The 18,234-nt window shown below is 31.7% G+C and overlaps 1 protein-coding gene across 5 annotated transcripts in view; it reads right to left on the reverse strand.

Moving 5' to 3' along the window:
- LOC142332109 (uncharacterized) overlaps positions 1–18,234 on the reverse strand; it is a 251,992-nt gene that overhangs the window by 97,349 nt on the left and 136,409 nt on the right. For all 5 annotated transcript variants that reach the window (XR_012758157.1, XR_012758156.1, XR_012758155.1 and 2 more), the window contains exons 4-6: positions 4,125–4,341; positions 475–695; positions 261–388 (exon numbers count right to left, since the gene is read on the reverse strand). Coding sequence is in view for 1 of the 5 variants with exons in the window: in XM_075378336.1 (XP_075234451.1) it covers positions 261–388; positions 475–695; positions 4,125–4,341 (566 nt within the window). In the remaining 4 variants the exon portion in view is untranslated. The remainder of the gene's footprint in view (positions 1–260; positions 389–474; positions 696–4,124; positions 4,342–18,234) is intronic.

Raw genomic sequence — 18,234 nt, forward strand, 5'->3', positions numbered from 1 at the left:
CTGTTTGTTGAATGACTACCACACTTCTTCTCAAAGATGAAAGGCTGGTTTATTGTCAACATTTTGAAACCAATGAGGATGTTATGAACTCATGGATGGAATTTAATGACCGACCAGGTACCTTGGTGGTAGATTTCTTCAATGAGGTCTTTTGAGATGGTGCTGTAACTGATAAGTGGTGACTTAGTAGAGAATTAATGTGTATGTAGGTTAATTTTTCCCTGCTAATAACACTTTTACATCAATAAATAAAAACTTACTTTGTTAATTTATCTTCACGTGCCGTTATACCAGCAACTCCAACAGTCTGTTTTAATTGCATAACAAGACCCATTCTGATAGACTCAACTATTCCAGCAGTTCCACCTTCCTCACGTAATTCTGTATCCTAAAAAAAGTTAGTGCATAAATAAAAAGCATAAAAGTGATTTTTTCATAAAAAAAAAAAAAAAAATTACACAAAAATATAAATACCTTAAGATAACAATGCGAGTTGTGCGTAACAAAAAATACGGTACCACCACCACAAGTCTCTGGTACAGGATTAACAAACACCTTTTTCTTTGCGACTAATATGCCTGGTGTTTGAACACCACCGACAAACTTATGACCAGAGAAAAAAATGGCATCTTTATAAACTGATTTTTCATTAACACCAGGAAGTATTGGATTCATATCAAGTTGTGTGTATGGAGCTGAAATAGAAAAAAAAGTTTTAAGTATAATTAGATAAGTTATATATAAAGATATGATTATTTATTAATCTTTCATCTGTTAGATGTACATAATTTTATCATAAAGATTAGAAACATACAATTTATCACAATTAACAGATCTGACTTAAAAAGGAGAACCACCAACCCTCTAAAGAAAATTCCACAAAAAAACAAATGCTTCTGTTGCTTGGCTTTATCAGTGTCATACTATATATAGAATCAGTGCAGGGGCTTAACTAATTTCCATGGTAAAAATGATAATTATTTCCATCACCATAAAGGATCAGGGTAATCTGAATAAGTAATGAAGTGATTATCCAAACTCTCAAGTTGATAAACATCAGGGTTACACCATTAGTTTTTGAATCTAAATATCTTAACTTATTTGGAAACATGGTGTAAAAATTCTAAAATAAAAAACTAAAAAAATTAAAGACTGTTTGTTCCAAAGAGTCCTTTAGAACTAAAAAAAAGTGTTCTTTGTGTTATTGACTGTATCACTGTTACAAAGAACAACTGTTGTACATAACAGTAAACAACTGTTATAAATAAACAGACCATATTGAGCTGTCTGGGAGAGATAAGACCTACATCCAAACTTTGTTTATGTGTATATTAAACATATAAAAATCCTCTAGAAGAGGATGAAAAATTAAAATTCAAAGAAGGAAAATAAGTTTTATAAGGTATAAAGATAACATGGTGTTTTTAGAAAAAGCACAGAACATTCAGCGGTTGTTTTTAAAATTAAATATTACGACAGTCTGATTTGAGAATGTATGCCTCCACAAAAAATTACTAGATGTTAACAGAGAATTACAAAAGTAAGAATGAAATAAAAACCAAAACAGCAATGTCTAAGGAAGCATTTAATAGAAACAGTTATGAGGCAAGGTGGGGGGCTATGACTTGAACAAGCAGCTTACAAAATGTTACATTTGGCGTGTAATTCTGTGAAACCGAGAAACACGACTTAGTTCTTACAAAAGAACTGAGGCTTTTGATATATAGATATGGAAGGGATCACAGAAAATTTAGTGAATAGTAAGGGAAAAAAATTAAGACGGAATGAGGAGAACAGATACTTAAACAGAACAAATCAGATTAGAAAAGCCAATTGGCTATCAGATATCATGAGAGGAGATATGAATGTACAAAAAAATAAATATGATAGAAAATTTAAAAGTAAATATAAGATATTCTAAATTCATATGTTTAGGTGGCGATAAAAGGAAACAGATGTTACTGTACAAGAGATCTGATGCCACAGGATAGACAATGATGATATATGATGCCTAGATCTATTGATGTTAAAATATACTTGGTTATCCCTTCAAAGCTGAAACAAAGCATTTCATGAAATCATTTCAAAAAATAAAAATGTAGTTTTTGTACTTGTAAAAAGAAAAATTGATCACTTGTGAGAAATTTAAAGCCTGGCAACAAAAACAAAACATTTTACACAGCAGAATCATTTACAAACTAGTTTTCATTATCAGGCTTGTTTTGTATGAACTTCTGTGCAAACACTAAAATTATTTTATAAAATTTACTAACAAAGAATACATAAGTAAATGTTAATTAAGACAAAGTATTTAAAAAAACAAAACTATACAAAAGTAATGAAAAAGAAAAAAGATTAGTACAATACATAAACTATTAAAATAATCTTTTTTTCTTTCTCATTACTTTTGGGTAGTTTTGTTTTTTAAATACTTTGTCTTAATAAACATTTACTTATATATTCTTTGCTAATAGATTTTACAAAATAAGGTTAGTTCCAATACATAAACTAATTAAAATAAAGAATTACAAAGCTGCAGAAGAACAGACCTTTATAGAGATCTGGAAACAGCAGCAAAAATCACCCTTCATCAACAGTTTGGCAACATATGAATCAAAGAACTACCAGAACACTGGATGACAGCCCTCAACCACCCGCTACACGAAAAAGTGGACAAAACAGACCCTAACAACTACTGGGGAATCTCACTCGTAGACACAACATACAAAATTCTTTCAAAAATTATCCTCAACAGGATCGTTTACAACTCAAGAAAGAACTAGGAGAATACCAGGGAAGTTTCAGACCTTGGAGGAGCTGTCTAGACTAGAAGATCACGAGTCTCAAGCTAATAATGGATTAATGCATAAAAAGAAGTAGAGACACGGTAATAACATTTGTACACTTCAAGAAAGCATATGATTGCATCCACAGAGAATCCCTACTAAAAATTCTAAGACGCTTGGATATATCCCAAATTAATAAATATGACAAAACTGACCCTCACAAACACTAAGTCAAAAATGAAATTCAGAGGTGTACATTTGGAACCATTTGAGAATCAAACAAGACTGGGCCAACACAATGGACTCTCACCGCCACTACTCAACTGTACTCTGTAAATGGTAATAAGGGAATGGCGCAAAAGATGCTCCCAAAAATAAAAATAGGCCAAAAAATCTAAACAAACTGCTTTGTTTAGCTGATGACTTTGTACTGCTAGCAAATGACATTGACGAAGCTAAAACACAGATATTAGAACTTCAAAAAACACTGTAAATAAAATTGGCCTCAAAATATATTTCGAAAAGACAGAAATTATGCCCTAAAATGTAACATAATTAAAAAAAGTAAACATAAACGGTAATAACGTCAAAATAGTAACCCGATTTAAATATCTTGTTGAAATAATAACAAACAACTTACACAAAAAACCTCAATCCAAGAACAAACAAACTAGCTAAAGCGCTAAAATTAACCTGCTACACCTATAGTAAAAAAGTCTATCCATAAACACAAAAATAAGACACAACACACTTATAAAACCGGAAGCCACTTATGCAGCAGAAACACTCTTCCATCAGAACAGAGACCGACAGACTCCAGAAAATCAAAAGAAGAATTGGAAGAACCTGCATCAACAAAAAGTACCAAAAAGATGGGAAGTGGCAGATCATAACCAACAAAATCATGTACAATGAATTCGAATCCATCACTGATACCAAGAGTAAGAGGAGACTAGGCTTCTTTAGACAAATCATGAGGATGCAAGATTTGAAACTTCAGAAACAGCTGGTAGATTATAATCTTGACTCAAAAAACACCAGGATAGGATACAGATGGATCAGAGAATAAGAGAGGATCTTAAGGAAATTGGCCTTTCACCGACACTGCAGACAAGATAAAATTAAATGAAAAACTCAAGGGCAAAGATACTCACTTCACATTCATAAGAAAAAACTCACAACATGAACAATTTCAACACCAGAAAGAAATTTTCAACACCCAAACAGTCCCTTCGAAGAGACTTGAATAATGAACTGACTAAAGTGATCCTATGTGGTCATAAAAGTTAAAGGAAAAAACTAATTACGATATAAGTAAAATTCATATAAAATACACACCAGCTGTAGCGTAATCCCAAAATGCAAGTGCATTGTACTGATGTAGCAGTAATGTAGTGGCTATATCATCGGCTAATATACCAGTTATATTAGATGCAGCTGAAAAACAACCGATCAATTGTCTATCAGGTCCTTCTAACTGTCTATGTAACTGTAATTGATTTTCCAAATCGACTAAGTCTAAGAATCCTTCCTTTGTTTCAGATATTCTAACAATCTATAAACATAAATAAAAACAAAATAAAAGATAATTTAAAAATTCTGATATCATAACAAATGAATGTTACATAATACGAGGCGCGGTTCAAAAGTATGAGGCAACTGGTTAACAAAATGAGAACAGATGAAAAAATGAAAAATTGATTAATGGTTTTAAATATTTATATTTACTTTTTTTTTAAACACTTTTGATATTGTGAAACGAGCTTTTCAAACTTACTGCCTAAAATACTATCACTTGGGATTGTAGCCATTTTTGCATTGAGATCTTCAACTCTTCACTTTCCTTAAATCATTGAGATGCAACCCACTTCTTAAGGTGTAGGAAGATATAATAATCACGGGTGTGAGATCAGGACTGTAAGGGGATAATAAAAAATCTCCTATCAGAATTTTAAATTGTTTCTGTTGTGCAACAGTCATGTGGATGTGCATTATTGTGAAGAACACCTAATCACAGCATTCCCTGTCATCAGTTTTGAGTAACATGAAGCAGTTTAGAAAGTATTTCACAATACACCTGTGATGTGATCGATGTTCAAGCTTCCATGAAATCAATTAAAAGCATACCCTTTTGGTCTCAGAATACAGTTGCCAGAATACAGTTTTAGTTTGGATGAATAGGAATGATGCCGCTGCATGGATTATCTTTTGTCTTGGCATTGAAGTATGAAATTCCTGTGTCATTGCCAGTGATGATATGGGAAAAACTTTGTCTCCCTTAAGGTTACGTGGTTGAGAAAAGCATGTGCAAGATGTCATTTTGTGATCTTTATGAACACTTGTCAACATTTTCGGCACCCATCGTACACACAGTTTACAATAGCCTAGAGATAGTCATGATTCTCAACAATGTTGTCTTTGAAACTTCTGAAAATTCTAGAGTAAGATTGCTAATAGTAAAGCGATGATTTTCTTTCACTTTTGCACTCACACGTTCAACAAATCGTCAGTCTGGACACTAGGCCTGCCACATCTCTGTTCAACAACTAAACAGCCTTCCTTAAGATCACATCATTGCCTCATTTTTCTTTCACCCATTGCTGTTGGCCCATATGTTTCACAAAATTAGCACTGAATTTCAGCAAAATTACACTCTCTTGCATTTAGAAGTTTAATCGCAGACTGAACTTCACGACTGGTGGGATTTGTTATTATCACACTCATTTCAACGCGTTGCCTTGCAAAGACAAACAACAATGAACTGATGGCAATGTAATGATTACATGCTTAACAGACTATTCAAAGTGACTGTGCAAGGGTGAACCGATCAGTGTTGTCAATCACTATTTATAACTCATTGGACCTTACTTTAGAACTGCACCTAGTATATATATACACAAAATGAAATTGCTAAATTGCTTGTTTAAATATTAAAGAACATAGTTTTATCACTTAATCAAGATAAAACTAGGCATCAGAAGATTTGAAGTGTGAAAGTACATATGGAAATAGAAAATAGGATCGCTTAAAATTTGGTTTAATAATGGCTGGAATATCTCAGAAGAGCTTAATGGAAAATGAATGGTGTAAAATAACAATAAATTGCAACATGTAAAGACGTATTTACAAAACCAGTTCTTGTATTCTGACAAAATAATCACCTAATTTTCAGTAAAGATGAACTGGAATAATGCCATTGCATGAATTGTTGTTTCATTTTGGCATTGAAGTACCCTCTGACTTGGTGAATTTCCCACCAAATCTTGGCCTGTTTCATATTGCTAAATTTTATACATATTTTCAGTACTGAATGTAATTTCAACAAAATTCCACTGAAAGAATATCTATTAAACAACTAATACAACTGCTCTAATTTTACATACTTTTTTCAAAAAATATGTTGATAAAATAACTGCTTACAAAAATATAGGTTTAGTAATGAAATACAACTCCTTTTATTCTTATATTACATCATTGTGTTTTATTTGTAGTATTTACTATAAGAGCAATTTTTCCCTCAATTCATATAAATACGCATATATAATAAAAAGAAACAATGACTTGTCTAAGCTTGCTCAGATGCAGTGTTATTTGAAATTATAAATAATCTTAAACGCAGATGCACCTTACTGTTATGTACAGCACTTACTTAATTATTTTCTATGAATCATCATAAATAGGTCATGGTTTTCACCTGTTCATTTCTTGATTAGTAATAAACAGTCTTTTTTATACCATAATTTTTTATTGTCCATTTTTACTCTCCCACTTAATTCTGCAGTCAAGGTCAACAATGTTTTATATCATAATACGCTTTATAACTCGGCTCCAAATTTAAATTCAACAAAAACAGAATAAAAAACACACAACAAAAAACATGATATATAAAATGGATGAATTATTCAGTTTAAATTTAATTAATTTTAAAACTAATTACATCCTTTCCTATCATCCTGAACTGAATTCGACTGAAAGTAACTAACTGCTGGTGAAACATCATTTGCCAAGCAAAGTATAGAAAACACTATAGAAAAATCATTAAGAAACTTTACGTAAGAGATGTTGGACATCATGATTTCTTTAAAAAGAAACCGATCATATGAATATGTAAAAAAAAGTATAGAAAAATCTTTGTTATAAGAAATATGTAATTGTAAACAAATTTCTGATTTACAATTACTCCTGTTGCATAAGAATCTGAAAAAAATTATAAAAAATTAGATTTCAATGGTTTTATTCTAAATATAATGTCAAGCGAAAGAACTTGTAGTTTATATTACAATGAAACTGATAGTAGAATGTTGTTACCATATAAATTCTTTGTGTTGACAACACTGATGTACCAAGCCACTGTCTTCACAGTTGTGCTACATAAATATTATTATAAAAGGCTATAAGTTACTGTTTTCCTATCTTTAATCAACACTGTATTCTCTCTCCCTATTGCTGATAATAAACTAGGTTTCACAACCAATTAATTCCTATTTATTAAAGATATTTTATAAATTTTTTTTGATTTCTAATAAATATGTTTATCGGTTCACAACAGAAATGTTAATCCTTTATTCTATTTTCAATTTGTTTTTTTTTTTTTTTTTTAGTTTACTTGTACCCTGCATTGTAAACATTGTTTTTACAAAATTAATTTATAAATGCCCACAATCTCAATCAGCTTATTTTTATTTTTAGCTTTTCTGAAAACAGAGACCATTTTGTTTCAATATGTTTACATTTTAACCTATAAACAAGAAAAGAAATGGATATTAAAATAATTATAGCAATTGAAATACTCAAAAACCATTTGCAAAAAAAAATTTACCTAGTAGTTCTGCGAACAGTAGACATCACTCATTCTGTTCTAAATTTAACAGGTTTTGATAAACAATGAAAATGAATTAAAATCATAAATAATACAGAATTATTGATTATGGAAGGAGGTTAAATCCATGCTAAAAATAAACTTAATAAACTTACTTATAGCAATATCATAAGCGTCCATAAAGTATCATAAAAATTTAAAAAATTGTTTGGTTGTAACTTGCATCACAAACACAAACTTATTAATTCTTGAACATTTTCTCTTAAATGAAACTATTAAAGAACTACACCTCATCTCCAGTTTATCAAATAACAATATATAATAACACTGTATAATTCAATTTTGTATAGTTAGACCTGCCTAGATTTTCATAGGTAGTTGTAATTTACTTTCATAAATTCTGATTGTACTGTAATTAAATTATTTTAAATCAATCTCATTTTTAACATAATTTTTTTTAAGTAATATTCTCTATTTTTCCTAAACTGTAACAAAAAATTATTTACTAATACATATTTTTTTGTCTGAAATAATATTTTTGTTCTTGTAAATTGTAATGAAAAATAATTTGTCATTTTTTTGTCTATTTCATTAAATTAATGGTTTATTTTAGTTAAAACAAAGCGTGTCAATTTTTTAAAACGCAACTGAAATATTAAGATATTACAAAAATACAAATCCATTGAAACAATAACTTAAGAGTTAAAATTACAATACTGTGAACCTCAGAGTTAACTTATAGGGCATATAGATATAATTGAAGATGAAATGCAACTCCAGAATGGTTGTGACTTGGGGAAAATGTCTGAGAATAAAAATGTCTTACAATTACACATCGTACCCAATAATCTAATAAAAACTGGGTGTTTCTACTTAAAAAAATAATCTTGGCTGCTATATCAGAAAAACAGAGATTTCAAACAGCTGATAGGGAATTTTTAATGCCTTATAGATTGAGGAAAGGTTCCCTATTTAAAATTCTTTGCAGCTTATCTAGTTCACAAGATATAAATGGTGGTATACTTAAAATGAACATTATATACAAGATCTGTGTATTACTAAGGGCAATTTGAGTAGATTAAAACTCCTTTTAAGTTAATTTTGTAATTTCAACTGTGAATGCCCAAAACAGCAGAGCATAAGTTATTAATCAACAGTCACTTTTATTCTACAAATGCAAGTAGAAATACTCTTTCTGTATTGTTTCATAATTATTATTTTATTATTATTATAATTACTTTATTTGTTTGTTTTATCAGTATTTGGTAATTTATTTTTTTAATACCTAATTCTTCAGTATCTACTGATTAAATTTGTTATACATGATTTCTAAGTGTTTTCTATTTCTAAATTAATTTTTATCAATTGAAAATAATTACGTAGTAATCAAAATATGCACACTTAACAGATTTTTAATTTTTTAAACAGTTTATGGGCGTTTCTCTTTACTATTTCAGTTTAATAAATATTTAACAACATAGGGCTTTCCTTGTAGGTTTGTTCAGTAAAAAAAAAAAAGTTTATTTTCATTGTTTTTTGTATAACATATAGTTCTAAAAATCAGGGGTGAAGTGAATAAAACGTAGCAACTTTATAATTGAATCTCAGATGTAGTGATAGCTTTTAGTCAAATCAGAGTGAATAAACAAACATTACATCTACATAGTTATATCTATCCTGACAGTAGTGGTATCTGGAAAAACTGAAGGTATAACTACAGGTAATTGTAACTACAGCGCAGCAAAACTTGTTCATTGTTCCCTCTGCCTCCTATCTTGCACTGTACCTCTCTCTACATGTCAATCTTAGCTAAGTATGCAGCCTTAGCTTGTAAGAGGAAGATTCTTTTATGGTTCTAGAACACTCATCTTATTTTAATGTGTCAAATGAAGATGAAAGAAATGATAAGAACATTATCCGTCAAATTACTCGCAGAACACCTAGTGTTGTGGGGAAGTCAAGAGTGCCAAAAATTAGAAATAAAAATGAAGGCGAGGGAAGACACGCCTTGGGCATGTATTTAGTATACATGCCCAAGGTAATGGGATTGAAATCTCCACAGGCCAAATGAAGAAAATGCAAAGAAATATGAAGACCAAAATAAAGAAGAAAACTTTAAAAAAATATTGGGAAACAAAAAGATCAAACTTAAATATTGGGAAAAAATGTTTTTATTAGTACTGGGTGACAGAAAATCCAGTTTTCACAAAGGTGCCCAAAAATTTTTCTGTTAGGGTACCACAGTGAACCAAAGCTAACAGCTTTGTGTCTAATAGCAATGATAGATACAGCGACCCTCTAAGATCTTCAGCTAATAAGTTTACATCTTTTCAAGTTGTACAGAAGGCAAATACCGCATCTGCAAAGTCTTATGCAAGACCCAGTATGAAGAAGATGATGTCCTACAAAATGAAGAAATGAAAGACTTAACCAGCAGTTTGAACTACAGAAAATCCAGACAGGGAAAGAGAAGAAAGAATTGGAGAAGCTAAGAAAAACTACACTGCCAATGAAAAACTACACAGACTGTCTTAATGTTAGAAACTCAGAACTTTATTTTTATGAAATTTTAAATTAAAATCATAAATAATTGTGTGTATTATATCCTTTTTCCTTTCCTAAAAAAAAAATAAATAAATAGAAATGTAGGCTGTTACAATTTGCATGGTCTGGCTGTGCACATGGTTACTAGCTTAGCTGTTGTCACCATGATGGGTGCAAATATAGCTAAGCCCTGTGTCTATCTCTGGCAGTGCAGCAGGCCTAATAGTCATAGACATAGGCCTAGTCGACAGTCAGAAGATTGGCACTGCTGCCCATGATTGGCACCAAGTACTAGGCCATGACTGCAGCATGACATCAACAGGCCAACTGGTAAAGTAGCTTGTTATTGCTGCTATCAGAATATAACTTAAATTTTTTATATTTTTATTTTGTGTTTTGTATTTTCATCGTTCTCATTATTTTGTAGAAACCAGTAATCATGATCTTATAAACTGACTATACTGCAATTGAGTTTATACAATATGTATTCTGAACAATAGATTTAGATGCTTCTGTTCCCCAAGAGATTTTGTCGCATTGTTTTCGTATATCATCTGCCAACTTCCTCTTCAAGGAACTTATCTTTCTCTCCACCTTCTTCCAAGTCCTCAAAATCAAGTAAGTCTTTAAGATGTTTGGCGATATTGTAAAGCATAGCACAGCTCATTATTAGTTTTGGTAATCCTTCTAGTGGTACTCACACGCAGAACTGAGAACCTCTGTTTGAGCTGACCAAACACTCTTCCTATTATTACTCTTTCTTCAGCGTGTTTGCTGTTAAAATCGATGTTGAATGTCACTTTCAGATGTCTTGAATGGCGTGATCAGCCCAGCAGATATACCATAGCCAGAGTCACCTATCAAACAAGCAGTGGTGTCATATGGAGAGATTATATTCTGAATATCACTTCTTCATAATCTTGCACAGAGCCTGGCCACTCAGCACTAATGCTGTATAATATAATAATAATGCTTATGCTGATGATGGGCTCTGTTAGTTGAAGCATGCTTGCGGAGGGAGGTTGAGTTCCGAGTGGCTCAGAACTCAACCCTACAGGATAATTGAGCTGTGGGGACATCAACATAAGATGACTTTCAGCCCGGAGAAGACAACTATGATGCTCCTCAAAGACCGTTTGGAAATGAGGTGGAAGGTTCATGTTTTGATAGCAGGCCAGAGCATAAATTATGTTCAGGTTTAAAAGAACTTTAAGGTGTTTCTTGATGAGAAAATGCAATTCAAGAAGCACCTTTAATACGTCGTGGAGAAGGCCTGTAGTGCCTTCTTTGGTATTTGGCATATGGTCAATCCTTATTGGGGTCATAATTTTAAGACCATGAGTATCCTGTATACTCATATACAGGATACTCGCATTGGATGCGAGTAAATTATGCTATATGCGGTACCTGTTTGGGCGGATAGGTTAAATCTAAAATGCTATCTGGGTATATTGTTGAGGGCTCAACCACCGTATACTTTTAACAGTAGCGGGTGGCTATTGTATGATTTCATGGGAGGCGATCTTGGTGATTGTGTACGTGAAATCGATAGACTTGACTGCATCAGAGCAGCAACAGTATTATGTTGCCAGGAAGTTAGGTGAATTAACTTCTGACAAAGTTCAGGAGATTGAACAACATGGTAATGCTTTGTGGCAGGCCAGAAGGGATGAGGCAGAGGGCGAATGGTATATGCATGGTTTCTTTCCTGATGTTGTTAGTTTGCAGGGTACCTCTTGGGTACACCCAAATAAGTACCTGATCTTTCTGAGCATGGTGAATTTTGGGACAAGATGCAGAGGTTTGGTCTGGTGGACTCAGGAATTTGTTCGCAATGCGGACAATTGGACTATGTACATCATGTTCTGTATGTTTGTTCAAAGTATGAGTTGATGTGCACGGAGACTACCTGTTGGCTCGGTATTATCGATTTGGCACTGGATCTCTGTGTAAAATGGTGAAACCAGGACAAATGGATAATAGTTGAGTTTCATACACTATTTGTCAAAAGAAAGGACTGCCAAGGGCATTTAGGGTGCCACCTGGGCTTTCTCACATTGATTGTTTTGTAGATGCTAATTTTTGTTGTTGGTTTGTTTCATGGTAATTGCATGTTGAACTCACTTCTTTTACCTTCGGGAAGATAGTGGATTTCAGTTCCTTTTCTTATCTTATTTACTCAGCCTGGTTTGAGACTAATGTAAGATGTGTTTTATTTTTAGTTTTACTGTTTTTTTAGGGACAGTAGTACACCAATGGGAATATCACATGTGGCATTTGCATCAGTGGCATCCTGACTGAGGCAAGAACAGGGCTGAGAGATCCCTTTTGCTAAAGTTTTGAAGATGATCTCCTGTAAAACCTGTAAGGGCTAGGTACAGAGAGAGTGGCATGGGTGTCTTTCCCTACATGGTCAGGATGTTTGGGTTATTTATTACAGTATAACTTGCAATTCTTGTTATTATTATGCTTACATGCAGTTGTACAATTTAAAACAAACAAATACAAGTTTTTAATATTAACTGACAGATCTTAAACCGTATCAATTTTTAAAAATTGGAAGGGATTTAAGAATTTACAAATATATAAGAAATATATTTATTAAATATATTACAATTATAATATCCTATAATATAAGAAAAATTTTTATATGGTTGTTCGTAAAAATTTTATCTCTTTAGAATTGATTCTGAAGGTTATTTACAAGAGTAGACAGTGATTAATATATTTACTGAAGAACTATTTTTTGTTAATCTTTCTATTCATCCCTTGTGTTTTTTTTTTTTTTTGCTGACAAAAATACACTTCAAAATGCATATTAATATTATATAATTTCTAAAGGCAATTCATGTAAGTAAAACGTTAATTTATAAATTAAATTTACAGTTACTAATATGAAAATATTAAAAGTTGAACCCACAGAAAACTTCAATCTATGTTCAGTAAAACTTATTATGCTGCAAACTTATTAAACTGTACAATAAAAAGCTTTAAACAACCGTTCAGTAAAATTATTATTTACACTATCTCTATATTATGTAGTAGATAAGAAAAATATAGGAAATATTACACATTAATATAAAATATTAAAGCCCCCCAAGAAATGAAGATAAAAAAAATTATGTCATGGTAATACCTAATATTAAATATAAAAATTTTTTAGTTACAGTAGAAATTAGTATATTTTGTATTATACTATACATAAAATAATGCCCTACAATAAATGTAATAATTCATAAATCCGATAAATAAGAATAATTATGTCAAGGACATTTACCACTGCAAAATAGAACTGTAGTTATTTAAACGATGATAAAAATAATCAAATGAAATATTGGTATAATTCAGTAATAAATAAATCCAGTATTAGAGAGGTACTAATGTCATTAGATAAAGGAAGAAAAATGTGAACCACCTCTAGATGTCTCTTATTATGAATATTTAATGCACTGTATTTGGTGGTTTTTGATTCTATAATTGATTAAATTATTAATTTCTATATCTATAATTGATTAAATAAAGCATATTAATTTTATGTATGTGATTTTTCAAAAAGTTTCAAACTTCTGAAGTTAAAATAAATAAAGTTAGCAATGTTGGTTAAAAAAAATTATATCACAGACTTTAAGTTTATAAGCCTTTCTCAAAGCAACTTTGTCTCCACTCGATTTAATCTTTTCTTAAAATCTTTCCATTCTTCAACAACCAGACTATAAATTCTTCTTTAACTCATCAATTTATTCAGTTTTTTGGTCTACCTAAAGTCGGAGTGCAATGCATTATTGAAACTATCCAAGCAATCTTTACTATTAATTACCTTGTGTACAATCTTCTGACACCTTTTAATACGCAAAGTTTAAAATTTATCTTTAATTAATTTATTAATTTATCTAGGTTTTGGCCTACTCAAAGACTAAGGCTACACTAGACTCATTCTGATATGAATTTCAGCAGCGCTACATCCTTCGGCTTGCAGAAAAATTATCACACGTCACAACTCACACTTGGCAGGAGCATCAATTGTATGTAGATTGGCTCAGACTGATGCAATGGAACCAGCAATGGCAGAGGTTGTGGTGGTGGAGGGGTGGTGCATTGCATTTCACACAGATCTGTCTCCCGCCTATCTCTTGTTAGATGCACGAACAGAGGTTGAAAAAAACAGCCCTGGTATTATAATCAAAAATTTATTCAAGAATATTTTAAGATCAAATCTGGTATAAAATTTGATACATTTTGTTCTTAAAATTGTTGCAATTTAGCTCTGTTTCTTTCTCTGTACAATTGCTCATTAATTGGTCAAAAATTGAAAATACACACTAGCAGTTTGATTACTGATTTTTGAGCTGTTTAAAAAACTGGATGGGAACAGACATAGTTCTCCTCATTCTTTACATATTATTAGTGAACATATAAAGAAATATAGACAAACATACTGCTTTTATTTCTCTTCCACAATTTGAATTACTTGATGTGTAAGTGATCTACAATTTTCTTGTAGATCACACTAAATATATTATCATAATATATACAGTAATGTTTAAATGAAATTTAAAAACAAAAATAGTCTGTAATTAATAAATCAAAAATTATTATCATAATAAAACTGTCATGGTATAAAAAGAATGAACAAGTATTAAAATTATCATTAGAAGATACTATAAGGGTCTGAAAATACAATTAAGTATGATTACTAAATATTTGCTAAACGATTAACTTTTTTATAAACTAGCAATAAAAATTTTCATTACAAAAAAAAAAGACAAAAGAAAAAATAAAATTCAAGCCAATACATTAATAACTCAGATTATGCACAGTGATAATTATCAATTACACAAACTTTACATAAGGATTTAGTTACTGCAGTATTTCTCATTTTGTGGGGCATGCGCACATCGAAAAGAAAATATTATTAAAAGAATTTATTAGTTTACTGAAAGGACAGTAAAACAAAATGTATTCTGACATAAGAAACAATAAAACACACACTTACACTGATATAATACACTTATAAATAGGATTGCATCAGTATTGCACAATGTATTTAATAATTGACTTACCAATAATAAATTAAAAACAAGTTTAATAATTATTAGCGACTCCCTAGGGCCTGTCTTGCAGAGCAACGTTTTTTGAAGGAAGTGTGAATATTAGAAATAGACATTCTGAGTTTTTTTTCTAAATTTAGCTGAGATCTATATTTTGTCTTCAAAGCAGCCACTGCACAAAATCCAGTTTTGCAAAGAAAGAATGTTGAAAATAGTAATACCCAAAATTTAGCGATTTATTACTACATTGTCTTTTGATTTTGCCATTTGCCATGAAGTCTATGGTTTTTTCTTCAGCAGTTAAGACCCCTTTGGGAGTATTTTGAAACAGATCCCTAACCCACTTGTAACTTGCTACCAAATTATAGTCAGCAAGAAAATACTTATTAAAATTCTTTGCCGGTATAGCTAAATGATTTTCAATTTTCAACTTTCACATGTTGTTTTTCAGCCTTGTAAGTTTTAACTCATTCATCTAAATTTGCAGACATCTCTAGGTTTTTTGCTTTAAATTTTTGCTCCACAAATACAATTTTCTACAAAAACAGTAACTTTATCACTTTTATCAAACATATGTGTATTTGCTTTTTGGAGTTGAAGATTCAAGGTATTTAATTTCTCGAATATGTCAACCAAGTAGCTCAATTCCATCACAATGAACCATCACGAAACTTCTCGGCTTCCAGTTGGTTTTCTCTTCTAGAAAATTGGCGATATAATTCATACAGTTAAAGAAATTTCTCACATGATAACTATCTTGCCATGCAATAAAATAGTACCGCTGAATGCACTGCAACCACCACTTTATAAAGAACAAAAAAGATTCTTGATTTTACAGCTTTCATTTTTATATGATTTATTATGGTTACAACTGTCATTAGAATATTCAGACCAGGACTTATTTCTTTGGAAGCCAGAGCTTCTTCAATATGTTCAAATACACTGTGGAGATTTTTGTTTCACAAGTGTTTGTATACTTTGTAATGTTTCAGACATTGAATGAGCACCATCAGTACATATTCAAAAGCAATTTTTCTACTCTATGTTTGCCTCGTTTATAAAATCATTTAAGATGACACATAATGTGAGTGCTGTTGCTTTGAGTTCTATTTTTTTTCTGGGAGAAAAACATTTTCGTGTTATTGCCCGGAAAACAAATATGGAATATAAAAATAAAATATAAAATCTAATAAGACAACAACAAAATTAAAACAAAATAGAAACGTAAAGTAGAAATTTAAAAACAAAATTAAAACTCAAACTAAATTACTGAAAACAAAGACAAAATAAAAACTTAAACTAAAATGTTAAATACAAAAATATACAACTACCGTACAAAAAAGAAAATTTTAAGAACACTATTAAAAAGTACGTAAAATACTAATACTTCGGATTAATAAAAATACCCAGTCCAAAACTTTATTATTATTGCCCAGGATTTGATGAAAATTCGTGGGCAATTTAAATTTATGATGCAAGGTCGTATAACATGCAATCCACAAGGATGTGGTGCACAGTCAAGTAGCACTTGCATCTACGCATATCGGTGCATTTTCTGCTGACATCAGGTACCCGTGAGTAGCTCGCGTATGTCCTATCCGCAATCAGCAGAGGACCACTACCTCTTGGCAAATTTTCCTGTGAGAGGAATCCCATGGCAACACAGTACCTTTGATATAGCAAAATTTGTTGTCAACTGTGGTAATTCAGTCGTCTTGCCACTTCATACAAAGTGCGTGTTTGACATGGTTAACAGTCGGATGTAGTAACACGAGTAGTGAAGGATGGTCGACTACTACATGCGTCTCTAGCGGCGGAATCTGCATATTCATTACCCAGTATCCCCACTTGATTAGGGATCCAGCAGAAACTCTCACTTGTGTGTTGCTATGGTTCAACTCGGCAATTGCATTGTAGAAGTCAGTGACGATAGGACGTCCGGAATAAAAATTTTCTAAGGCTTGACTACACGAGTCGCTACAAATAAGGATATGATGGTATTTAGGGTTAATGATATTCAAAACCATATATATAGTGTATAGTTCAGCAGTAAAGACACTCGTAAGACTGGGTAGACCAAACATGTAGGTTCGGTCATTAATAATAAATGTGCATCCAACAGAATCATACTGTTTTGATTCATCTGTGTATACTACTGCATCTGGGTTTGTCGAGGAGAGAATATGTGAAACATTTGCTGAAAGAAAATAGGTGGTATTGATCCTTTATTGTATATCATGAGGTCAAAAATAAAATTAATAAGGTTAATTCTCCAAGGAGGATACGATTACGGATAAATTGGAAAAATGGAAGGTGTGTCAACATTTATAAGGTATAGTAAATGCCGGGTATAAATACCTACAGGTGCAGTGTAACATGGATGGTTCTCATATCTTTGAAGATGGATTTCCAAGGACTGCATCAAAAGCCGGGTGATTTGGCTTCCTTTAACAGGGCAAAATAAGATGCTAAAACCTGGACCCGTCTAAGTGATGGCTCACTGCAGTCAACAAGGATGCTTACAACAGGACTTCATCTAAAGGCTCCTGTAGCAAGCAAAAGGGTGTACAGCATCCAGCATTTTAAGCACGGTATTGTGCGCTGAAGAATAGGTGACACAATCATAATCTAAATAGGAACAAACTAAAGAATAGTAAAAACGCAACATACATGACTGATCGGTAATCGTTAGGGTTGCTAAGGACTCATAGCATATCTAAAAGTTTTGAATACTTTGTTTTTAATTCTTTGATGTGTTTGACCTTGTAAGGCGGCTATCAAAAAATAACCCTAACAATCTGACATCAGGAGAGATAACAATTAGCTCTCCACTGAGTTCTGTTTGCAGAACAGTAGTTCTTCTACTGCTGACATACCATTACAAAATTGGACATAGGCAATGAAATGAGCATCTTTATTGCTATCTGTTGTCTCATCAAGCTGAATTGAAAACAATTTGTCACGCAACTTCCCGAAAAGCTAATGCTGTACATTTTCAACTATATCACCAATTCGACAGCCAACAGTTTCATTTGAT

This window comes from Lycorma delicatula, chromosome 11 (assembly GCF_047948215.1).
Source record: "Lycorma delicatula isolate Av1 chromosome 11, ASM4794821v1, whole genome shotgun sequence".
NCBI lineage: Eukaryota > Metazoa > Arthropoda > Insecta > Hemiptera > Fulgoridae > Lycorma > Lycorma delicatula.